At 41.4% G+C, this 27,290-nt stretch overlaps 1 protein-coding gene across 2 annotated transcripts in view; it reads right to left on the bottom strand.

Annotated features, from left to right (window-relative positions):
- NFXL1 (nuclear transcription factor, X-box binding like 1) overlaps positions 1-27,290 on the bottom strand; it is a 1,793,512-nt gene that overhangs the window by 1,156,689 nt on the left and 609,533 nt on the right. For both annotated transcript variants that reach the window (XM_044062425.1, XM_044062424.1), the window contains exons 12-13: positions 23,020-23,140; positions 10,322-10,478 (exon numbers count right to left, since the gene is read on the bottom strand). In XM_044062425.1, the coding sequence (XP_043918360.1) occupies positions 10,322-10,478; positions 23,020-23,140 (278 nt within the window). The remainder of the gene's footprint in view (positions 1-10,321; positions 10,479-23,019; positions 23,141-27,290) is intronic.

Genomic DNA, 27,290 nt, shown 5'->3' with positions numbered 1-27,290 from the left:
TGCACAGCATCGAAGATGCTAACTGTGCACTAGTTCTACTCTTCTCACCTTATAATGCTCAGGTTTCTCTCCAGATTTTGTTCATTTCCCACAGCCATGTGCTCTGATATCCATTTCTATGGACTTCCATATCTTGTGTTTTTTATCCACATCTTCGTAATACACAGTCTACTCTTCTCTTCATCACTACAGCCCACACTTCCTTTCCATCCTTAACCCACTTTTTCTTTCCCATGATCCTTCATTTTAACTTATCCTTTAACCTCCTGTAACCAAATATCCACCACTCTAAAACTGCCTTTACTTATTCTAAATGCATCTCTCAGTTTAATACGCTTTCTTATCCTTCAATTTGTTTTACCAAATATATCATTACGTCGCTCTTGCACCATTGAGCTGTATGTGGAATTTCCTTTTATTCTCCTCTTTCCCTGCTCTCCATATCATTACCTCTGCTCCAGTATAAAACCCTGCCTTCTATAACACTAAGTCCTTTCCAACATTTCATCATCTTCCCATGTTTCCACCTCAGTCCCGTTATTCATATCACCTTAATTTTTTTCATCCCGTGACTCTTACTGCACATCTTCAGAAGTTCATCACACTCTGTTCTTCATTCTTCCTAGTTAATCTTATGATCTTCCTTCCTGTCATCCCTCCCCTGCCTTTTTATAAATGCCCATGGAGTTCGTGGGGAGGAGTCTTAGCAGGTATAATACAAAAGGGGGATCAAGTCTTCTTACTAACTTTATCGTACACCCATAATATTCCAATCATACCCATCCATTTAACCAACAAATTTCCTATCCTCTAACGTTTTGGATAAAGTTTCTCAAAACACTGAATAAAATCATATACCCAGGTATTCAGCTCATAATGAGCAAGGTAATCTTATATTACCTCTATCAGTTCTCAATACTAAAGCCATTTTCGTATGGAAACTGTAGCTCCAGCTCTTCCTCTAACAAACCGTACAAAATTGTCTAACATATTGATGGTGCTCCCCTTACCCTTCAAAGAGCCTGCTCATGCTCTGGGCTAGTTTTTCCATACCTAACAGAAACTGACAATAGACAGCCATGCCTTGTGCTTTTTTCCAGAGTTATCTTAGCTAACTTATTTCTGTTAATTCTTATTCCAACTCCTGTCTTCTTCTACAGTGCCCTAATCCTATTGATGGAAATCACTACAGCCCATAACATGATTCAGTGTCTTAAAAAGAAATCCGCGCAACCCCCCCCCCAAAATTTGTTACCTCTGTATTATAATTTCAAAAAAAAAAAATTACACAAATATCTGAACAACAAGATCACAAACTGATTTTGAAAGTAAGCATTAGGGGCGTTCATCTCTGCTATAAAGTCTAATAAGTACTTTTTAATAAAGACAACAAAAGTTTACTTTCAAAGGCCATTTGCAATTCCACCATTGTGGTATTATTTGTTGAAGATAAATGTCAACCTAGACTGTCAAAATCTTTTTGGATGTCTATCATCACTTTTATTGCTTTCTCTCTCTGCCTTCTTGACAGACTTCATAAAATTTATGGGTAAGCTCCTAACGTGTACCCCACAAAGCTCATTTGTGTGCCACTGTGTGTATACAATCCCTCTCACCTCCAGAGAGAGAAGCAGGCCATAGCCCTTTACTCCTCCATCGTCCCTGCCTGGCTCCTCCAGTGCAGACGTTAGTAATCAAACCCCAGTCGTCCCAGTCACAGTTAGGGCTACATCCATATGCAGCATGGAACCAGGTCAACTCTGACTTCTAGTGTTACACTCCACTATTCTAAATGTCTTACCTTGCTCTGGGAACATAACTACATTAAAATCACCTGCCCATAAATTTCCATCTTCCCCGCCACCTTTTTAGCATAGACAACAGTCTTTAAACATTCCTGCACACATTCTAGGTTATGTACATCTGTCCACAATTAGAAACCACCATGAACCCATTTTACTGAACAGATGCTTGATTTATAACCAATCCCTCCTCCTCCCCTCTTAATACACTTCCCCCTCCCATCCTATCCCTCATCCTAGTATGTACCCCTATGCACCTGTATCCTCTTTCGTGTACTTCACTTACATCGTAACTTCTTCCGCTTAGCTCCTGCAGTCATGCTACATCAATTATTTTCCTGCACAGCATTGCTATTACCGCCTCCCATTTTAGGGATGTTTATACCCCCTATATTTCAGATAGCTATTCCAACATCCCTCTCTCAAACTCACCCATTGCTCCTTTGTTGCTGGATCTAACAGGCATATCAATACTCCCTTCTCCCCACTTTGGCATAGAGTTAATAACACTGAAGGTTGTATCCCCGATGGGAAGTTCGCTCTCAGACGTCATCCTGGCTACACTACATAAACAAGTCATCTTATTACCCTAACACCTTGAATTTTACTCTGTAAAAGCATGCCATCACCCCACTCAATCTTCTGTACTGCTTTACCCAAATATGAGTACATTGTTTAAACGAACGTGCAATGCATGAGAAAATTAAACTGTCACAATAATATCCCATATAACACTTACAAGATGACTGCACACTGATCAATAGCTTGATTTCCACTCTCTCGGTGTGAAAAAAGAAACTGAGAGATGAGAGCCAGAAATTCTGCAAGTTTTAGTAAATTCAGCTACTGGATAGTAAGTACACTGCCTGGATGACAGTAAAGAAGAAACTTAGCCTGAAAGAAAATCAACTTGAAAACACAAAGACTGGGAAAAATCCTGCAGCTGTTCAGCAAAAATCAGTTCAAGCTCCATCTTTGCTGCAAGGCATGGCTTCCAGTAATCTAGAGGAAAGATTTAAAAAAAAAAAAAAATGTGCTCAGAGCCGATTAAAATAAACAAAGCACTGAAAGCGTACATCATGTCAAATAAAAGGCTGGAAATATGGAAGAAGAATTAAACAGCTATTTAGATGACCTGACAAAAACTGTGTTTGTAAAGGAAATTCATTATGTTGCTAATGGCTCCCCACTGTAATTTTAAGACCTGTAATTGCAGATTCTAGAATTACTGCTCTCCTTTAAAGTTACTTTTTTTTGGGGGGGGGGGGGTAGACAGACGAGCCTTCTTACATCCCTGATACTTAACTCCAATGTCATCACACCTCACAGAAAAGGGAATTCTGTGCTGTAGCAGTCAAGCCAACAGAAAACCAATAAGTCGTAAGCATGACAACTGAAAACATGAAGGGGTGTATATAATAAACAATGCTTTCAACATCTGATGCATCAGACAGTGCTGAAACAACGGACTGTCCAGAGTTATTAAAGAACTATTTCAATAGTTTTACACACTACACGAGGACTAGGAAATCACATTTCTAGAGAGAGTACAGATAAAAACATGAAACTGAACAGACAGGCTATACTGTGATGAAAAGTTTACAGTTGGTAAAGACAGAAGAAGGAATGTAATCTGGATCCATAATGCCTAGAGAGTCAAAATGCAAGGAATATCACTGAACAGAAAGAATGGGGAGAGGGGGTGGGGGTGGGTTAGTGTATGCAAACAGAGAAAGTGAAATTCTGCCTGTGCCTTAAGAACTTTTCACAGAATGGAATCTGAACTTTTTGCATGATCTGCCTGAAAAGGTGTTCAGCTGTGAGACAGGTACATTAAAGAAAATGATAGGAGGGGCCCTCTCAGGTGGAGCGTTACTGGTGTGGGCCCTCAACAGATGGAGCGTTATGGGATATTCATAACCTCTAAATCTGATAGGATATTCGAGCTACTGCAACTCTCTTAGGACAAGTCCCCAGAGGATACCTGAATCTTGAAGCCGGATCATGGAAGGATATTCCAGGCACCCCATGAGGAGCCAAAGGATACTCTAGAAAATTATGAGAGATCAGCCACGTGTGGGGGACTGAGTATAGAGATAGGAACCAGCGTGGCTGCTGCACAAATATCATCTAGAGACCCTAGCCAATAGAGGCTGCCGAGGTAGATACTGACAAGATTTGAATGGGCATGAAAATAATAAGTATCTTGAGGAGAAAAGCGAAGGATAGATACAAGATGCACTGCCTTGGCCAGCGGGATAGAGTTCAGGTAGAAATATAGTTGCCCAGCATGAATGCCTATGACCAACCGTCAACTGGCTTAGAAATGCCTGGGCCAGCCGTTGAAATCAGATAAAATCTAAGTTGCCTGTGAACATCTAGCATATGGAGCTTATATTACCTTTGTTTTTCACTGATAGGGAAGAAAACAGGATGGTTAATCCACTGATTGATGTTGCTTCAAGCGACTTTAGGAAAAAGGGCCCAGGTTGGTCTAAGAGGTGAGCCACGGTCAAATGCTTGTAGCTCAGAAGAGGTTTAGCTGATAATGCTGCAAGCTCCAAGCTCTTGGCGATGTAATGGCTACCAAAAGATTGTCTTGTAGGACAAAATTTGAGATCCACCGTGGCAGCTGGAAGAACCAGAAGTGGTCAAGGCCTGTATAGAACCAGAGAGGTCCCAAGGAGGAACACGGCTTGTTTTAAGGGGGGCCTGAATTACAAAGTACCTTTAAGAAAAGAATTTTACACAATGCTACCATGAGCTTGGATTAGAGTCTCATGGCCAGTACTTTAATGAAAGTACCGCTGGTTAGGCTTTGACTGAGGAACTGCGCTTTAAGAAAATTAAAGAGTGGTTTTATATGAAATAAGAGATCTAGAGAATTAAATTAGAAAAGTTCAGAAATTGCCGCTTGACCCTTGAGAAAAGCGTTTCCACTGATCAAGTAAACCTTTCTAGGTTGTACTTTATGAGTGGCCACCAAATACTTGTAAGGCAAGAGTGGAACGGGAGTCCTGATCAAGAGTGGAACTGGAGCAGCCAGCGGTCAGCTTGGAGTTGTCCAGATTAGGAGGAGGAATTCAGGATGGATGGGATATCCAGATCCGGTGGATGGGATCTATCCTCCAGGAGGATTCGAGTGAGACATGGGAAGGTCGAGATCTGATCGAACCATTAGCTGGATTCTGACAGGAGACCGAACCCACCGAGAGAGGCTTGGAGAAGAATAGGGAGCATCTCCGGGTGAGTGGATAAGCATACAGAAGGCCGGAGGGCCAAGCATGCAAGGGGCCGGGAGAGAACCTCCGGAGGGGCTATCAATGCCGAATGACTATCATGAGGTGTTTGAGGGAGAGGCAAAAAGATCGCATGAAGGTCATTGTGGTGCGTGCGAATATGGATCCTTCACTTGACAATTGAGAGACCACCGTGGGGTCAGAATGGTGCGACAGGCGAAAAATGATAGGATGTTTTCCCGACCGAATGTCGTTGCTATTAAGGGTGGGGTTGGTGTTCCAAACCATGTTGGCTTACTAGACGATTGAAATGAGGGTAAGACCTTGTTCCTTGCTTGGAAATGGGAAGCTTGTCAGACATGTTGTCGATTGGTCCATTCCCAAACTCTCAAGAAAGCTGGAAAGTGCTGCAGCAGCTAAGAGCACTGCTCATCCTAGAACGATGATATGCAGCCCCTTCTCTGTTGATTCCCAAGGTGCCTTGGGCGGAGTCGCCATAAAGTGCCCCCACCCGAGCGGGGAAGTCGTGGTCGTGGCTGAGAGGGGAAAGCACAAAATGAAGGCCTGTGGAGATCCGGGGTAGAAGCTACCACAGAACTTGGCTTGCAGAACCATGGCTGATGCGCAATGGGATGACTGCATGGGAGGAAGCAAGCCTTGACCACTGTACTAGGCGGAGTCTGTAGAATCGCATATTGAGCCTGGCAAGAGAAAGAAGTGCTATAGCAGATGGGAAAGCAGACCCTAGAGGCCCAGCTCCTTGAGATTAGAACTTGACGCAACTTGAGCCGCACCTGGAGCACCTGGAGCTGCAGATTTAATTCTGTCGCCAACTCTAAAAGGCTGCCCTCACTCCTTGTATCTCTAGTGGCCCTATATAAAATGGAAGAGCTGTGTGTTTCTTTGTATTTGGATTTCTTTGTATTGTGATGAAGGGGGAAGGAGAGCAAGATGAAGGAAAAAGTCTAAAAGTTGGGTAGAGTAAGATGAGCCAGGTTCCATTTAGGGAATGCCGATAAGTCCAGGTAAGAAACACAAGGCTACCAGCCTACTGTGGGCCGCTACCACTGGCTGGGCTGGTGATGGAGACACCCCAGGGGGCTGTGGGTGAGACACCAGGAGGGCCCGGAACTGGTAGTGGCTGGCTCCCAGCGGGCTGAGGTCCATCAGGATGCGGGAGTCCATCAGGAAGTGGTAGTGCAGCGTCCTCCAGGTCTATCGAGCACAGGAGGAGATTTTCTCCCCAGAAGGAGAATGCGATTGCAAGTGACCATTGAATGAGGTTTTCTCGACCTAGGGATTCAAGATTTCCCTAGGATTGGAAGCAGTTCCCCGTCTTGGGTGGCACCCTGATCCCTGGAGTAGAACCCTGATCCGTCTGGTCTGGGAAACGGACTGGATGGCTCTGCTCTAGCAGAGCGGTGATTTCTGCCATGAGGGGGCGTTGAGACCTGGGGCGTCTTTGAGGGACTGGATAGAAAGAAAGGTAAAGGAAAGGGATCACGATATCCTCTGGATATTGATTGGAGAAACCCAGCGGTCTGATGTTATGGACTCCCATGCGCTGAGGTGCCCAGCGTCCCGACTGCCTCCACCCGCTGGAACAGTGGGGCGTCCCCTCCAGAGGTTGCTCTGGTGACGGGTTCAGAGCAAGGTTCCCTGGACCCGAGAACAAGGAGCCCTCCTGCCTCTAGGCTGGTTGCCTCCCTGTCCTCCTCTAGGGAAGGACTGGTTGTCTGCGAGAGCTGGGACTGCTTTCGACTTCGGACCTTTCTGTTCCTAGAGTAGGGCCTTCCTAGAGTAGGGCCTCTGGGGTGGCGAAGACTGAATTCGACTGACAACCTCGCGCTTCTGTCCTTCGCTCTGGACGGTTTTGCCAAAGAGAGCGGTTTTGCCAAAGAGAACAGCGAGGCGCTTTGCGTTGAAAAGAGCAGACGCGAGGAGCTCCAAAGATGCAGCTCTGAGCCCTAGAGCTGCCCTGAGCTCTAAGCCTACCCCGCTGGCTTCCGCGGTAGCAGTGTGAGGTGGGAGTAGCCGCGCAGAGACTAGGCCAACTGGGCTTACGAGTGGCCATACGGGTGGAGTGCAGAGCCTGTACTCGCGAAATGGACTCTGCAGGATACCAGCATAATCTTTACATGCATGGGAGGCTGCATCCCTGTGGCATCGAGGTGCTGGTTCAGCCCTTACGAGAGAATTGTCCTTAATCAGACGCTTCCCAAGCGGTCCATCATCGAACTCTCTTGCTGGAGTTCCCTGGACTGAGGAACTCTCCTGAGCCAGTTCCTCTTGGTGGCCGCCATGCGTCAACTCGCCATCGGTCGGACGCCCCTTACTCCAGGAAGGCATCCCCTCTCGGTGGGCTAAGGATCTATCTCCCGGGCCTCTTAGGAATTGGCTTGAATAGTCCGGTTCCTTCCGCCCTGGTGGTAATGAGGTCCACCAGGGGTGGCAGGGAGGACACCCAAGAAGGTGAGCACGCCGCTTCAAAGGCCTCCAAGAACAGGACTATCGAGAGGACATTGGGGGCAGACCACCTTATCTTGAGGAGCATTTCCATGATCTCACCAGAGACCTCCTGGGGAAGTGACAGTGGGGAGGAGCATTTCCCTTCAAATCCAAATCCTTCTGTAGGGCAGAGAGTCAGGGTGCCTCCTTTGCAGTGCTGCGGGGACACCCTCTGGGGGAGGCTTCGGGGTCTCATAATTGGCAACTTGTTCCTTAGAACAACAGGGCTGTCCCAGCGGGCTGTGGTGGGGGGCGGATGGTGGAAGCAGAGCCTGGTGAAGCGGGCGGGGGGCGGGCGGAACAAGTGGACCCTCGGCGACCCTCAACGGCGGGGCCTCCACCCCATCAAGCGCCGAAGAGGAGCCGACCTCGACAAAGAGATCGACAATCGGGCGAAAAGAGGATCGAAGAGTGGGCGGGATCGCGGCTTCCGGATCTGGAGGACGAATCAGCTCACAATCAGAGCGGCCGAAGGAGCACTGATGAAAAGATCGAGGCTTTCGGAGGCAGGCTCGGGAGGGTGGATCGCACTTTTCGAGGCAAGCAGTGGGATCAGTACGAATACTATCGGCGCTGACCCGGCTCGCGGCTGCTTTCGGCTCCAGCTGCAGCTGCCCCGAAGCGGGTGGGAGAGGAACAACCAGAGTTTAAAAGGGTGTGAGAAAGCCAGGAGGGAACACCTCCATCTGCATCTGGGCCCCAGAATCTTCTTACCATGTCCGGTCATCAGCCAGCATCGAAAGTAGATAAGAAGATCTCGGCGGGGCTAGCCTCTATAAGTAGGAATGCCTGGCACCGGCCCGAGTGGAGATCGAGTCTCCCCTCCTCCTCAGGACTCCTCCTCCTCAGCGGGGCCGCGGCGGAGCAAGAGCCAGGCGGGCGGCGAGAGGAGAAGGCGGCAGCTGGCCCGGGGCTTGTACAGAGTCTCGGCCGGCGGCAGTGCTGCATCTCTCTCCGGTCCCCGGTCCATCCCTCGCCTCTCCAGAAGCGGAGGTTGCCACCCAGGAGGAGGAGGTCCCCACAGGGGGAAGAACCCGAGCCCACGGTTGCTCGAAGGCCGAGCGAGTCGTGAGAGTCCGGCCACGCCAAATGCCCTGGGACCTCACCCTCCTTAAGTGCCGGGTTGAACCCTGCAGTTCAACCCCATCCAATAACAGTGTGTGTGGCTACCTGCCAGGTGAGGGGTATCAGCACTACCGTTATTGCCATACTCGGTGCATTTCAGAAGAATATAGAATTGGGCTGATCAGCCATCTAAATCTATCGCTCTACATTAAAACTAACTAATTAAGAAAAACACACACAGGCAGCACGCAACACCGGGGGACAGGGAGGGAAAAATAATACAGAAAAACATAACTAACAAAACAACCTAAACTTCCCTAAACTTCCACAAAAATATGCAAAAAGTCTGAAATAACAGATAATTAACATAGCTAAATCTAGAGAGCTATAGATGCTGAATGCAATAGAGTCACCAGCGTGAATCTGAGGGATCTGAGGGGTAGAGGGTAGGGCAGGGCGGGTGGGGAGGAGGTGAGCTGAGAGCTTGGATCAGGAAAACCAAACGGTGCCGGTCCCGATCCGGATGGATCCATAACCCACAGGTTAGACATTAAATGAATATCACTTCAGATTATATAGATTTGGGCTGATCAGCCATCTAAATCTAATCAGCTATCTAATTCTAGTACTAAACAAAAAACAGACACAGGCACAACACACACACCACACACACAGCGAGGGAGGAAAAATAAGGGAAAAAAATATTTCGAAACAACTTCGAAACAAAACTAACAAAAACACTAAAATATAAACAAAAACTTCAAAAAAAGTCACAAAAACTTCAGAGTCTGATCTATAACTTAGCTAAATCTATAGATGAGACCAATCCAGTCACCAGCAGCGACAGGGCGAGATCTGAGGGTCATGAGGGTAGAACAGGGGCATGGGTGAGGGAGAGGCTGAAGGCTGGATCCATAGCTGGAAAACCATGCCGGTTCGGATCCGATGTCGGATCCATAACCCACAGGTTGCAGACAAATGAATATCCTACTTCAGATCTTGGGATGACATTGTAGTGAAGGTAAGATGCAAACGAGAGAAAATGGCATAATGGTGGTAGAATAACATGTACAGATTAGAGAAGGACCCTGTCTCCTGCTCCGAAAGCTCTATGTTTATATGCTTCAACTGTAAGTCGCACACACGCACGCACACACGCACGCACACACACGCACGCACGCACACACACACATGCACGCACACACACATGCATGCACACACATGCATGCACACACACACACATGCATGCACACACACATGCACGCACACACACACATGCACGCACACACACACATGCACGCACACACTCTGTGGAGGTAAGCCATACAATCCCACCATATCACGTTATTAATGCGGGACACAGGACAGAACAATGTTAAGTGGAAAAACATGTACTTAAATTTCAACAGAGAGCTGTCTGTTCTTCCTGGGTAATGTGCACTAAATGGCTGCAACTCTGCAAGATTTCAGAATGCTGCATAAGTACTCCATGTAACAGCACTTAATATTTACTTGTTGCTACTGTACAGCTGTAGCAATGACTTTATCAAGATTGCTCCAGTTTCAGTTTTCCAAGAAAATATAGTACATGCTACTCTCTAAACATTTACCTGTCGCAGCTGAACTTTACAAACCAAGATCAAGGATCAGCAAATATTTACTTGTGCTAATAAACACAGCAGCCTAACTTATGTCTCATCTTCTTACCAAACCACTCTGCTTGACAAGTACTTCATCATGGCAAGGAGCAGGACAAGAATGACCACACTTTAGCACACTATGACAGGGCTGTCGACATGAAGGACAGTGACCGAAATGGCAGCGATGGCGTTCTCGGCTCGGATGATGACATGAAGAAGGTGTACTAAATTGAGAGATCAAGCAGAATAATAAAATTCAAAATGGTAAAAAAATGCAGTAAATAAATATTTCTTTAATGATACCTCATACTACAGTTAACAATCTATGTTAGAGGACAATCAAAGTCTACAGAGTCTTACTGTCCCCCATGAGGAGACTTGAGATTAATGCATCAGAAATTCCAAAAATGCACTGAGTGAACATGTGTGCACTACACTACACATTATCACATACATTATGTGAATATATTCATTGGTTCATAACACAGTTCTGTTATTTAGTAACATTGGGTGCTACAGACTGGAGTCATTCCAACTTTCTTCTACCACATACATGTAAATGTACAGGTGTACACTGCTATCCAAATAAAAATAAATAAATAAATAAATAGAGAGACAGAGAGATACGCCTACACTAATAATTACATTTATGATGCCAAAAGACACACAACCACTCTGGTAGAAGGGTTTACTACAAGTTCTAGGGTGTTAGTAACCACCGACACGCTTGCTGTCACTTGCTTGAAAAGAAAAGTGCTCTAACTCTCACTAGCCTGCTACAACTTAACTACGTAGCCCTCCCAACATCCAACCCTATAAAAATGAATAGCTCTACCAGAGCTGTAACTAGAGTGCTTTGCTCCCTAACCCTAAAACTCCACTCCTCTCCCAAACGTAGACTTCCCTGATTGCTCCCTAAACCTAAAACTACAACCCCCTCCAAAAACTTAAACTTCTGGATCACTCTCCAATGCTAAATCCCCTTCCCTGATTGCTACCCTAATCAACACTCCCACCCACTCACTCCTTCCCCACAACTGTTGCAAGTAACTCTCCTGAACAATGTGCTCGGCTAAGGTACAGTAGCTGCATGCCTGAACTCACGAGCATCTGCCTGTAGGAACTACAAGATGCTAAAGTCCCTGGCTTCAAGATAGTGTTCAAGTGCTTGGGACTCAAGCATTTATTGTAGAACTCTGGCAGAATCATTTACAAAATTACTGGAATGTGCAACCATCGCACAGATATTTAAATAAGCAAACACATCATCACAGCAGCACAAATTATGCCGCACTCAAGACAGCTAGTATAACACTGCACATCAGTGACAAGTTTAAAAATCCACCCTCCAAGATCAAAGCAGGGTTTTGCAGCAATGTGATATGCAGAATTTTTACTTGTGCTATACATACAAAACATTTTGCAGCAAAAACTGATATAAATCACAAGCTCACCACTGCTGTTGCTGTTTTTCCCCCTCTGGGATTCTTCTTGTGTTCTCCTCTCACTGTATTTTGTAATCTGCACTGCTGTTCTGCATGCCTATCTAAGAAAAACACCTACATTAAACCCAATGATGGCAGATAAAACAAGCATTTAGCATCAATAAATACTCCTTCCTCTCCTGCTTTCTAACATACCAGTCCTGTCATGTGACTTGTTAATATAAAAAGGAGTTTTATCTTCTTCTCTGCCTAATGTCTTTTCCTACAGGTAACTTAAGAGAGATTCGGACAAGGAACATCTAAAACTGGTTCAACTTACAAGCAAAAGGATGTCCCACAAAAAAGGGGCATAGCAAAGTTCAGTTAACTGTAATGTATATTCCTTATAGTTCAAGTTTGGACTGAAAAGGGTCTTCAGACTAGATCACTCAGTAATTAAGCTTGAATAAACAAAAGAATACTTGCTGAGATATTCTAGAACATTTATCACTATGGTGGGGCAGCCAGCGTATGTAACTGTAATTATTACTATTCTTTAAGGCCACCTCTTAACCACTTTTAAGTTTCCTATACTGTACTTTAATCTAATTATATCTTCTCCTTTGGATTCCACTGAAAAATTAAGGCAGCAGGGAGAACTCAAGTTAACGTCACTCCTGGAGTGGGTACGTGACTTTAGAGTTTGGCAGGCAATGGTGCCACTGGGGAGAATAAGTCCAGGAGTATCCACGGCATGCCCCTTAGGAGACTGAACTAGCTTTATTAATTACTAGAAGTAGCTTTATTAATTACTAGAAGTAGCTTTATTAATTACTTTTAATTATTAGCAGTATTTACACTTTTCAAGAGACCTTTACACTTCTTATGTTGTACTTCACTTATTTTTGTTTGAGAAAAAAAAAAAAAAGAACCTTAGAAAACAGGAGCAGAAGAAAAAATGCCCAGCAAATTATGTTCAATGAAGGTCAGTACACATTCTGCACTTTTGGCTACTTTTTGTAATAGAATACTGTGTGTGTTAGTGGCATAGAGTGGTGACTACAGCCCAGATGACCGGAGTTCAGCAGTATGACAATGCAGGCAGGAAGGATGGATATATGACCATCCTGCGGGGAAGGAGGGTGTTAGTGGTCACAGCTGCATACTCCACTGTTTTGCAGACATAACCTCCAGTGGAAGGCAGAGGAATGTCAGAAGTGCAGGAAGGACATGGGTGTGACCACCCAAACTGGTGACAGCAGTCTTTACAGCAAACATGGAAAAGTACAGATGTGGACAAAAGGACATATATCCAGCACTTCCAGTGACACAAATCCTCATTACACATCAGGAGAAGGGTTAGGCTATTCACAATGCAAGCACTCTTATGGCCGGGATGCTAACAAGGGTAGGATCAACCTCAATGTCTGCATGTATGACTGACTCCCCAAGACAGCTCTCACCCCAGTGGACTTGGGAATTTCTTGCCCCAGCCCCCTGGTTGGGCTTGTCTGACTTTCCTGGGATGACCCAGCTCTCTCTTTTGTGTCTCAGTTTTGTAGCAACTCCAGCTCTCGCTTCCTTTTAAGGCACCTTCTGCACAGCCCAAATGTTGATGGGCTCAAGCAGCACTGCCAGGGTAGGAGGGGGTTTCTAGAATGGGTCGACAGTCATTCAGCCTTTTTTGGACTGTCCTTAGTTGAGGAAGGGTCACTACCATTGCTTTTTGAAAGTTTGCTCGTCTAAAGCTTAATGACACTGTTAGCTTTGTTTCCTTTAAAAACAGTCTGATCTGGGAGGGGGGGTGGTTGAAAAATATGGGTAACATCCTGAATTAACCTCCCCTTTTCATCAAATCTTTAAATGACTTTAGCAGCCGATAACTCGAATAATGCTTCTTTGATGAGGAGAATTTAAAATCACAGCTTTGACCTCTTCAGGTAGATTTTTGTGAATGTAGTCATGCAAATATTCTTATAACCGAACCAGTAGCACTTTAAGGAGTGTTTGGTTACTAAAGGGAAAAAAGCAATCAAAGAATTAAGGGAGGATTTATACTCTTGAAAAAGAAAGTTAGCAATTAATTTTGTCATTTTATCAAAAGATGCCAGCAGAAACTTTAAAATGTGAGCCTGGCAGTTTAGAATTCTGAATACAAATGTAGAAGAATAAACTTTTCCTCCCAACATCTTACGAAAGGCTTTTAAATCATTCTCATAAGGAATGGACTTAGCAATCATTAAATGTTTGACTACAGATGGTTTTGTCAAGGACGGTTAGACATGGGGTTAAAAAAACAGATATTTCTATGCCTGATGAACCTTATACAACTTATCTGCCTTTATAGTGTCTGAGGCCCGACTGTCAGACATACTGCAGGCTGTTAAGAAAACAGCTTCTGAAGCTGGTAAAACAGGAGGTACAGCTGCAGGGTAGGGTTACCACCTGTCCCACTCTGCGAGGGACAGTCCCTCTTTGGGCAGTTGTGTCCTGCAAAAAATGTGAAAAACTGGCAAATGTCCTGAGATTTTAGGACAAAATTATTTTCTATATTTTATGTCATAGTTGCATAAAACAGTTATTCTGTATCTGAAACACCTAAATGTTATAAGAAACAGAATAAGGAACTAAAATGCTACAAGAATAGACTTTTATTCAGGCAAAAAACTGAAGTTCTGTCCTTTGTACTGGCCGTGGGTATGTTTTGCCCTGCAAAACCTTATGTTTGTAGCACAAATGTCCCACTTTGGGCATTTGGAAAGGTGGCAACCCTACTGCAGGGCGAAGACAATCCAGTTGTAATAAGTCATAATATTTTTTCTAAGACACTAGAATAGCACTACGTTACCACTAAAACATCTCAAAGTTTGCTAATGGTTTCAGGAAAATGTAACACTTTAAAGGGGACATTAAAAGCATTACTTTATTCAGAATCAGAATCTTCTGTTTGAGGAGATTAACAGATGACAACTCCTCCCAGTCAAGTTAGTTGTTCCCACAGGGAATCGGTGTTAGACATAGATGGAATTACTTTTCTTTTACTACTCCATAAGGAATAAGAGTACAAAGGGTTAAAAGCGTGAAGTAAGTCTAATAAAGCTTCACTGTCCAAAATTACAGAGACATGGCAATGTACATGTTTAACTTTGTTTTCCTTTTTCTAGGTGACTTCCCAGAAATAAAACCTTGAATTAGCCGCGGGAAAACAGACCAAGTAGTGCTGCTGCTCCTGGCTAACTTCACTGACTGTAATATCCAAAATACATAGCAGCTTGTTGCTTCAACAGTAAAAATGTTTATTTAAGCGATAACAATTCTAATACACTTTGGTTAATTAAAACAGAAAAAAGTAAACGCTTTTCGTTTTCATGAATTTGAAAACTTTTAAACTTTTTCAAAAACTTCAAACTCCGCCCCTTCCTTCTATTTATACAATTCATGACGTCACGTATTAAAAGCTGTACAAGACGCTTTAGGATAAAATAACCTTGTAAGGTTATAACAATTCTAAAATTCTGCAATATTCAATTCCTTGCAAACATTTCAGTACTTTACAAAAAATAAAGACAATAACATTTACAGCTAGGATCTTTGCAATGCATATAATTTTCACCTCAAACCTTGAGTAATTTACGATCACCCAATCATTGTATAGATACTTAATGTTGCAATCACAATCCTTGCAACAAAGCATTACCTCTGTTCCATAAGCGCACTTCACATAAACTGTATTAATGCATATGTAAATAAACCAAACTAAAACACTTTATAGGCACTTAGTTATAGTATATTAACCTACTAGTACATGTTACTGTCTGTCTAAACCTAACATCAACTTGATGTTGCATCCATTATGTACGTAAAAATCTTAATGAAAAGATTTATTAAATTTTAAAATACGTACATTACATATATTAGAGCCATTCGTTGGCCAATTTACAGCATGTCACTGTCTTTTGTGACCAAAGTAAAGTTTGACAGCAAAATGCATTCATGGTGCAACTAGTGTGGTACAATGTCACCTGCATTATTAATTACTGAACTCCAACTATGACGGGTCTGTATCGGCTTGTATTGACCCGTCTTGTCTCCTACAGGTATAAAAAATAATAAATTAATTAACATAAACCTAAAATGTTACTGTTATTTACATTATACTAAAACTAGGCTCCTATGAATACATATATGTGTGTTAAAGAAACATACCAATCAGAAAAGTATGTTAAAAATGTGTATATGTGTGTATATTACGCAAAAATTGTTAAATGCCATACTTAAATCAATTATATTAAAATTAAGTTTGGACAGAAGTCATTGATTTTATTTACTGTAAACTGTCGGTAACTACTTGATCACTTAATTTTAATATAATTGATTTAAGTATGGCATTTAACAATTTTTGAGTAATATACACACATATACACATTTTTAACAATTTTCTGATTGGTATGTAGGAGCCTAGTTTTAGTATAATGTAAATAACAATAACATTTTTAGGTTTATGTTAATTAATCTATTATTTTTTATAACTGTAGGAGACAAAAAGTACAGTTTTGTACCTACCATAAATGTAGATGTTCGAGGATCCACATTGCTGCAGTCCTTACTATTGGGTAGTCCGCTGTCCAGTCGGCCCGAATACCAGAGTATATGGCTGACGTCGGTCAGGGCGCATTAGACTGACGTCAGTACGTCAGGGTACTAATGCGCATGACCGACGTCATATCCTCAGTCTTTTCTTGCCCCAGATGTCAGAAGACCCTAAAAAGACAAGGCCCAAAATACCTGCACCAAAAATATGTACAATATATACAAAAATATATACAAAAATATCAACATATAACCTCACCTACACAACCACCCCTAAACACAGAGGGAAGGAGGGAGGGTAAATTGGACTGCAGCAATGTGGATCCTCGAACATCTACATTTATGGTAGGTACAAAACTGTACTATGTTCTTCATTCCACATTGCTGCAGTCCTTACTATTGGGTAGAATCCCAAAGCAGAGGTAAGGGAGGCTGGCAAATCATAAAGAAGTAGGAGCTGACAACATGCCTTGCAAAACAGCTGTGGCAAAACCAGCCCTAGACTTAGAGTAGATAGGAAGGTGATAATGCTTAGAGAAAGTATGCACTGAACTCCAAGTAGCTGCCTCCAAAATATCCTTAGTTGCCACCCCCCTTAGAAATGCTGTTGAAGTGGCAGTAGCCCTAGTGGAATGAGGCCTAATCCCAGCTGGAATCTCCTTGCCATGATGGGAATAACAAAATGCAATGCAAAACCCAATCCACCTAGAAATAGTTTGTTTTGACACAGGCTTGCCCTCTGAACTCAAAGCAAAAGAAACAAACAACTGCTGAGACTGCCTAAAATCCTTAGTCCTGCTTAAATAATAACGCAATTGCCTGTGTACATCTAAAGTGTGCAAAATCTTTTCCCCTTTATTTTGGGGGTCTGCATAAAAAGTAGGCAAATGAATAGTTTGGTTTAAAGCCACACTAGAAACCACCTTAGGCATAAAGGAAGGATTAGTACGTAATGATACCCTATCCTTATGGAAAATCAAAAGGGCTCTACTGCCATAAGGGCCTGCAACTCAGACACCCTTCTTGCAGAAGTAATAGCCAACAGAAAAGCAGTCTTCCATGACAAGTATTTCAATTCAGCAGTAGCCGCAGGCTCAAAGGTTGTAGAGTAAGTTTTTCCAACACAAAATTGAGATCCCAAGCAGGAGTAGGAGCTCTCGTGGGGTCTTATATTCTTTGCCCTCTAAGAAACTGCTTGAACAAAGGATGCGAAAACAATGGTGGGTCACAATCATAGTGAGCTGAAATTGCTGCAGCATGAATCTTAATGGAAGAGAAGGACAAACCTTTGTTCAATAACTCAGTAAGATATTGAAGAGCCACACTCAAATTAGGCTCAGAAATCTCCAAATTCTTTGCTGTACTCCAAAATAAAATCTCTTCCATTTTTCTGCGTACACTTTCCTTGTACTAGGTCTTCTAGCTTCCATAATCACATTTAAAACTTGTTGAGGAAGTTGAGACCTGCTGTGTTTCAACACAGAATATGCCAGGCTGTTAGATGAAGAGAGTGAAGCTTGACATTGAGCAGATGACCGTCCTTCTGAGATAACAGATGAGGAATCAAAGGTAAAGGCCATGGAGGCTTCCTTACCAGACTCCTTAGTAGTGGGTACCAGTGTTGCGAGGCCAATCTGGAGCTATCAAAATCATCCTTGGCTTGTCTTGTCTGACTTTTAATAGCACCTTTGGAAGAAGAGGCAGAGGTGGAAAGGCATACACATGAAGGTTTTTCCAACTGAAAGACAGAGCATCCACTTTCCAAGCTGTGTGATGAAACCCCTTTGTGCAAAACTTTGGCAGCTGGTGGTTTAGTGGAGAAGCGAACAGATCTATGTCTGGAGTTCCCCATGACACTGTCAATTTCTGAAATACATGAAGATCCAGTTTGTGGGGATCCATGATTTGTCTGCTTAACACATCTGCTAAGGAGTTCTGTGCTCCTGGCAGAAACCTTGCCTGAAGAGTTAATTGCAAGCTTAGCGCAGTCTCCCATAAAATCATTGCTTGCCTGCATAGAGGATAAGAATGTGTTCCCCCTTGCTTGTTGATGTACCACATGACAGTTGTGTTGTCTGTTAGAATCAACACCTGCCCTGGAAGAAGTAACTCCTTGAAAGCCATTAATGCAAACTGGACTGCTAACATCTCCTTCATGTTGATATGTAGATGCTGTAGTCTGGCAGGCCACTTGTCTTGTATCCACTTTCCATTTAGATGAGCTCCCCAAGCAATGTCCGAGGCATCTGTCGTTAAAATCTGACTCGCCTCTGGCCGGGTCACAGAGAGTCCCTTGTTTAGGTGACATTCCTGAGCCCACCACAAAAATTCTTTTTGAAGGCAAGGTATTATTTGAATGACATCCGGTTAAATACTGAGGCAAGAAAAAAACAAAATGTTCCCCAACGGGGTACTTAGCCAACTCTGATTCGGTCTGAAACTCCGGTTTCGGAAATATCTCAGAACGCCAACCTGCACTCGCAAAACTGCTTCTGCATCGGACCATGCGGCAAAAAAGACTGAGGATATGACGTAGGTCATGCGCATTAGTACCCTGACGTACTGGCGTCAGTCTAATGCGCCCTGACCGACGTCAGCCATATACTCTGGTATTCGGGCCGACTGGACAGCGGACTATCCAATAGTAAGGACTGCAGCAATGTGGAACGAAGAACATCGGGTCAATACAAGCCGATACAGACCCGTCACAGTTGGAGTTCAGTAATTAATAATGCAGGTAACATTGTACCACACTAGTTACACCATGAATGCATTTTGCTGTCAAACCTTACTTTGGTCACAAAAGACAGTGACATGTGGTAAATTGGCCAACGAAGGGCTCTAATATATGTAATGTACGTATTTTAAAATGTAATAAATCTTTTGATTAAGATTTTTACGTACATAATGGATGCAACATCAAGATGATGTTAGGTTTAGACAGACAGTAACATGTACTAGTCGGTTAATATACTATAACCAAGTGCCTATAAGAAAGTGTTTTAGTTTGGTTTATTTACATATGTATTAATACAGTTTATGTGAAGTGCGTTTATGGCACAGAGGTAATGCTTTGTTGCAAGGCTTGTGATTGCAACATTAAGTATTTATACAATAATTGGGTGATCGTAAATTACTCAAGGTTTGAGGTGACAATTATATGCATTGATTAGCCGGAAAACAGACCAAGTAGTGCTACTGCTCCTGGCTAACTTCACTGACTGTAATATCAAATACATAGCAGCTTGTTGTTTCAACAGTAAAATGTTTATTTAAGCGATAACAATTCTAATACACTTTGGTTACTAAAACAGTAAACGCCGCTTTTCATGAATTTGAAAACTTTTAAACTTTTCAAAACTTCAAACTCAGCCTTCCTTCTATTTATACCATGACGTCACGCATTAAGCTGTACAAGACGCTTTAGGATAAAATAACCTTGTAAGGTTATAACAATTCTAAAATTCTGCAATATTCAATTCCTTGCAAACATTTCAGTACTTTACAAAAAATAAAGACAATAACATTTACAGCTAGGATCTTTGCAATGCATATAATTTTCACCTCAAACCTGAGTAATTTACTTATCATTCAATCATTGATAGATACTTAATGTTGCAATCAACTTCAACAAAGCATTACCTTCCATACTTCACATAAACTGTATTAATACATATGTAAATAAACCAAACTAAACACTTTATAGGCACTTAGTTATAGTATATTAACCTATTAGTACATGTTACTGTCTGTCTAAACCTAACATCAACTTGATGTTGCATCCATTATGCGCAAAATCTAATGAAAAGATTTATTAAATTTTAAAATACGCATTACATTACATTAGCGCTGCTGGCCATAATTTACAGCATCGTCAATTTGTGACCAGTAAAGTTTGACAGCAAAATGCATTCATGGTGCAACTAGTGTGGTACAATGTTACCTGCATTATTAATTACTGAACTCCAACTATGACGGGTCTGTATCGGCTTGTATTGACCCATCTTGTCTCCTACAGGTATAAAAATTAATAAATTAATTAACATAAACCTAAAAATGTTATTGTTACTTACATTATACTAAAACTAGGCTCCTATGAATACATATATGTGTGTTAAAGAAACATACCAATCAGAAAATTATGTTAAAAATGTGTATATGTGTGTATATTATGCAAAAATTGTTAAATGCCATACTTAAATAATTATATTAAAATTAAGTTTGGACAGAAGTCATTGATTTTATTTACTGTAAACTGTCGGTAACTACTCGATCACTTAATTTTAATATAATTGATTTAAGTATGGCATTTAACAATTTTTGCGTAATATACACACATATACACATTTTTAACAATTTTCTGATTGGTATGTAGGAGCCTAGTTTTAGTATAATGTAAATAACAATAACATTTTTAGGTTTATGTTAATTAATCTATTATTTTTTATACCTGTAGGAGACAAAATGGGTCAATACAAGCCGATACAGACTAGTCACAGTTGGAGTTAAGTAATTAATAATGCAGATAACATTGTACCACACTAGTTACACCATGAATGAATTTTGCTGTCAAACCTTACTTTGGTCACAAAAGACAGTGACATGTGGTAAATTGGCCAACGAAGGGCTCTAATATATGTAATGTACGTATTTTAAAATTTAATAAATCTTTTGATTAAGATTTTTACGTACACAATGGATGCAACATCAAGATGATGTTAGGTTTAGACAGACAGTAACATGTACTAGTAGGTTAATATACTATAACTAAGTGCCTATAAGAAAGAGTTTTAGTTTGGTTTATGTACATATGTATTAATACAGTTTATGTGAAGTGCGCTTATGGCACAGAGGTAATGCTTTGTTGCAAGGCTTGTGATTGCAACATTAAGTATTTATACAATAATTGGGTGATCGTAAATTACTCAAGGTTTGAGGTGACAATTATATGCATTGTAAAGATCCTAGCTGTAAATTTTATTTTCTTTATTTTTTGTAAAGTACTTAAATGTTTGCAAGGAATTGAATATTGCAGAATTTTAGAATTGTTAGAACCTTACAAGGTTATTTTATCCTAAAGCGTCTTGTACAGCTTTTAATACGTGACGTCATGAACTGTATAAATAGAAGGAAGGGGCGGAGTTTGAAATTTTTGAAAAAGTTTTCGAATTCATGAAAACGAAAAGCGTTTACATTTTTCTGTTTTAATTAACCAAAGTGTATTAGAGTTGGTATCGCTTAAATAAACATTTTTACTGTTGAAGCAAGCTGCTATGTATTTTGGATATTACAGTCAGTGAAGTTAGCCAGGAGCAGCAGCACTACTCGGTCCGTTTTCCCGCGGCTAATTCGAGGTTTGGTTTCAACTTCCCAGAAATAGAGCGACTCAAAGCAGGCACCCGCCCATGAATCAGGCACCTTAGCCCAGCCATGCTGTAAAATATCACCTACTTTCACCCTCGAAACCAAAGAGTGGTTCTCCCATGCCCACAGAGGACACACTGACAGTTGTGGAGGATGTGTCTGACCACCAGTCCTTGGTAGCTGACAGGACTACACTAGAAGGATCTGGAGAAACAGATGTGTGGTTTAAGGAATCAGATATGGCTACAGATGAGTCACCCAGCAATGGATGAGGCAGAAAAGAAGTCAGTTGTGCTGACAAAGGCACCTTGTAATGTTTCTTTTTTTGTGACCAAAGGAAGTAAGAACCAAGGAACTGGCAGCCTGCTTCCACTGCTCAGCCGAGAAGTGTCCGAATAGAGGCTAGCAGAGTCCGGAAGAGTTGGTATACACAAAAACAGAAGCAAGTGGTGCTTGTGAAAATAAAATACATAGTTATAAACTCCAAAAGCACTCGCCCCAGCCCTAACACCTATAGATTAGATAATTAAATCAAAATTAGGTACAAAAACTAGTTGTTGAACAAGCTTTTCATGGAAAAAAATATAAGTAAGGTTACGAATTTCAAGACAAACTTGTCTTGTGGCAATCCATTAAGCTATTGTTCCTTGCTACAAAAAACACTCTTCTCAAAAATATAAAACTATCTTTTGTAAAAGGAAAGATTTGTGGAAGATTTTCCCCTGAATGGTACTTAACTGTCTAACTTTGAAGCAGTAGCCAGATACTGATCCTCTGAAACCCACAACAGGAGTGCATTTCAATGGCAAGCAAGTTTTGAAGGGCCTAGTGTCAAACTGATTTTCTATGACTCTACTGAAACCAATAAAAGTGGCCAAGGTGCATGGAAGGCACCCTAAGGTTTTAGATACTGATCAGCTGTCATATCCTAGGCAGGATATGATCCATACAGCTTACGTTTCTACAACAATCTATTGCTGAACATTAACCTTAAAGATTTGTATCAGTTACGTCCAATAAGCTTCTCAACAACTGCAACTTAAATGCAACTTTTCATTTCATTGTTGTCTGCTTTATTCAAATGGTTTAGCAATGCTGATAATATCAAACTAGACTTGGAGTTAAAGAGTGCCGTTATTTAACTATTTTACTTAATCGAATTAAAATGCATCGCATCCCTTTTTAGTTTTCTGTGCATCAAACTAGCCACTATCAAACAGCCACAGTAGTAGAAAGTGTGTGCGTGTTGGGGGGGGACAAGATATGAACTTTTAAATGACATCAGTAAAAAAAAAACAGGGGCATAGCAACATTATTGGCTAAACAGCCTGCTACTGCATTAGAAATATAATCATCACTTTTGTAAGTAATAGTAAAACAGACTAACCGGCACAGTTCTCTGCATTTTGGTGGTTTGGTTGTACGTTCTCTACCACAAGGTACCTTCAGCACTGTGGCACCACAGTTGCATTTCACATCTACAGTTTCTGGACATGGGTAGCACTGACCTAGAAAATACACACACACAAAAATTATATTATACATAATGATTACAGTGATTTTGAACCTATAATGACTGATGCATGCAATGTCGGTCATAATCCACTGAAACTCAATGAACCTCTGAAAAGGGCTTTAACATGGGTACTGTGGGTGGGTGGGGGAGGCAAATCCATTTGGTAAAAAGAGAGCAATGGATTGTGACCAACAAAACGTGAGTCAATATCAATCTCATCCTTACGGAAAAGAAGACTACTATACATGTATACATATACAAACATGGGCATACAAACTCACATGGTCGTACACCACATACTCTCTCTCTCATGCATTTTAGCTTCAGAATGACTAGTTCTTTATAAAGTCCATAATGCCAGTACATGGAGTCTGAAACAGATGCGAGCTATTCTGTCATGTTTCTGTGAAACTGTCAGTTTCAGAACAGTTCAGAAGTGCAAACAATATAAGACGGCTATGCAGCAGAAGTGCACAGGTGTACTTTAAAGACAGACAGCTATTGGGACTCACTGAAGGTCTGAGGAAAACTGCAATCTTCAGAAAAGCAAGCAAGCAAATAAATAAACAGATAATCAAATAAAATCAAAGTACATTTTACTTATCTCAAAGATTTCAGTTACCTGGCAATGAGGGAGCAGAAACTGAAGCAGTGAACATCACTGAGCCAATATACAGTTAATTAACAAGTCTTGCCTCTTGCTTCAGTTTGCACTTCAGTGAACTAAATAACTCTTAAGAACAAAGAGGAACTAAATGCTTCCAACTAGGATTGCGTCGGTTTGATTAATTTTAATTTATATAAAAGTATGATTGCTTGTGTTGTAAGTGATAGTTTAATAAAGCTGTTTCTTGTTTAAAAAAGGGTGAAGGAAGTGAATAATTTCTCTAATGTTGTTTAGGTTACATGATATATAACAATATATGTGAAGATAATGTTTGTAAATGTTAATTAGTTAATACAGCTTGATTACTTTTGTATAAATGTAAATTTGCCTATGTCGCACGTGATAATTCAATAAAGGTGTGTTTAAAAAAAAAGTCACACCTTGGGTTCAACACAAAAAGAACAAAGAGGAACTATGGAACTATATATTTTGAAATCCTAATATAATGGAAGCAGTGTTCTGTTTGAACTGTAATGAAACAGAAGAGTGATGTCAGTTCCTATTGCATTCCAAGTCCAGGAGATGTGGACAAATGTGTCAAAGCTACTAGACAGCTCTCAATGACATACACTATCTCAAGGACAAAACCCAGACTAACCCAGATATTAAGGGCTTGAATATAGTGGCCTGTGTGCCAGAACAGAAGGTGAGGTGGTAATGGGTGACTTTACTGGCTTACTCATCCTAGCAGGACAGAGGAGGGAGTCTCAGTTAATCTTCTATACCATGCAAGCAGAGGCCTGCATGAAAGAAGTGGGCATATGTCTGAGGGACATCAGCTTGGCAAACTCAGGTGTTGGTAGCTCTCAAGGAATGGGAGAGCACGTGCATGGACATATTGGAGGGGCAAACACAGGACTTTCACAGTGATGCAAATCCCTATGGCAGATATTAGGAACGGGATTAGGTTACACTGGAAATGGCCCTGAGCTCAAACATGGACTAAAGCAAAGCTCCTCTAGGGCGGCACCATGCAGTTCTTACTCCAGGAACAAATAAAACAGGTCGGTATAAGCCCAAGGTCTAAAGGGAAAGCCAGACTTACCTGAATTAAAGGACAAAGGCATCCACCTCAAGCAGCACAGTGGAGGTAGGAAAGCAGGAGGGTACAAAGAGCCCTCATGGCTGGCTGAAAGAAGCCCCCTCCCCATGGCTTATCCTCCACATACTGTACTAGCATCTCAGGTATGGGGATATCTAAAGGGCGAGTCTGACTTGGGGGATGCTTGATGGTCATAAGGCATAGGAGTAAAAAATCTTCCAGAAAGAAAATGCTATACGATAAGAGCTTACTCCGAAGCAAACTGTGTTACTTTTAGCAACCACACTGGATCGTTAGGCATGGCTACGACAAATAAAATACACATAAAAACTGGACTTGAACAGTGACATGTGAAATTATCCTTTAGTACACCAAGAAGGTGACAAGCTACAGACAGGACACTAAGGTTCAGGTATTCCATTGAATTGTTTTATTCACACTTCTGAAATTATACTAAACAAACATTGTGTGTTTATCAAGGAATGTGAGACCAGCCAATACTACGATACAACAGTATTCACACATGCAACTAAAACTATCATTCATAAATGCTGTACCAACATAACAGCTATACTTATGCTAGGATGTAAATTAAAATACTGAAATAACAGGTCATTATGCCATTTGTTGTAATGCAAGCACATGAGGTAGAGTAAACACCTTCAAGGGCTGCTGCAGATTAAACAGTTACAGTAAAGGGAGTAGTTTCTTAAAAAAAAAACTGAAAATCATTGAGCCAAGAATAACAGTGCTTCCACGTTTGCAGTTGTTACATTAAAACTCATTACTACTTTACAGCACCATCTTCACCGGTTAGCCCATATTCATATTTTACAGTTATGTCATGCCTAACAATTTTGCAGCAAAGTCTAACAGTGAATAGAAGATGTGAATGCTTACTTACAAAAATGCACATCTTTACGGAATAATATATTTTAACATAGTGACTGCGTAGGCTGGAGAAAATTTTGCAGCTTGTGAAGCATTCAATAAAGGGTGTGTGAAAAAAGCTGTAGAGTTCCTAACACATACAGCAGGAGGGTAGGGAAGCTCTCAATAGCAACCAACAAGGAACAGGTACATCCTGGGGTATATAAAAGACAGTACTGATAGAAGAAACAGACTCTTGATTTACAGGGAGAGAGAGCGTATTGAAGAGGAGTCTCCACAGAGTTATAATGATGGGAGTCTGAAAGGTGCCTGTGAAAATGTAAATATAGAAGGCATTTCTGATGTCTGAAAGGGAACAAAATTGTTATCCTGTAACTAAATAATCTGTGGAAATTACTTAATCTGTGTGGTAAAGCCGGTCAAAAATACTTCTAATTTTAAGTGGGTAAAATCCTGTATGAAGAAATATTGCAAGTGTGAAATTCCTTCTGTTAATCCAGCTGTAAATAGGCTGATTTTGTTTCTGCTGCTGCCCATGTACTGTAAGAAAGCATTATTTCTTTGTTACAATAAATAACCTCACCTAAAACCTTACCACTGAAAGCACTAGAGAATGTTACACTAGTGACTGCAGTGGCAGAAAACTATGACTTTTGGGTAATCTGAAAAATAATGCAGCTTTTGTGAATGAAATGTAATGGCTTAAAGTGATACAGCCCAAATGGGGATTTGTGGTGGCAAACCCATGCTGATTGTGAGAAGGGTTGCTTTGAAGAAATATTTTTGGCTCCTGTAAAACCAAATCGACATAGCTGCACTCTGAGAATAAACTAAAAAAATATACTTAAGTACAAGAAAACTACATTTGTGTAAGAAATAATAGTAGATGTCTGAATAGATCACTGTTGCAGTAATTCTAACTTATGGGATTCTACCATGCCAAGGATACATTATGTCTGGTCAGTCTACAAAAGCTTAGACACCTTCATCTCATGACAAACACGTGCCACACAATCTATGCACAAGATTACATGTAGGTACTTAAGGGAAACATTGGCACTAAAATCCTCAGAACGTTCTTGCCTGATGAACAAAGGACTGAGGCTAAAGCTCAATAACAATAGACATGGATACAAATAAGTTAATTAGAGGATAGAAATGTGTAGGCTTCCACCTTGGCCACAGACAAAGAGAAACAGAAAAGAATACCGGGGAAAGAAAGGGGGTACATACACTGCAACAATGATCTAATCTGAACATCTGCTGTTATGACAAAGCTCTTAGATAACTGCACCATGTTCATCATTAGAGTACTGTTGCAGTAATGCTAATCCATGGAATGATTTCCATAGCTTTTAAGCAGAAAGGGTGGATGTTTGAGCAAAATAACTGGGGTCCATGAATCTTTGAAGAACTGGAGGAAATTGATATATGTGCAGTAACAGAAACCTGGTTTAAGGATCCAGAGAGCACCCCAGCACTACCAGGCTACAACTCATACCATATATTTCGGCCACAAAACCTGGACCGAAATACAAAAGG

This window comes from Protopterus annectens, chromosome 2.part1 (genome assembly GCF_019279795.1).
Source record: "Protopterus annectens isolate FY-2018-M chromosome 2.part1, PAN1.0, whole genome shotgun sequence".
Taxonomy (NCBI): Eukaryota; Metazoa; Chordata; order Ceratodontiformes; family Protopteridae; genus Protopterus; species Protopterus annectens.
Note: the sequence above shows the minus strand (reverse complement) of the source record. Positions and strands in the feature narration are given on the sequence as shown.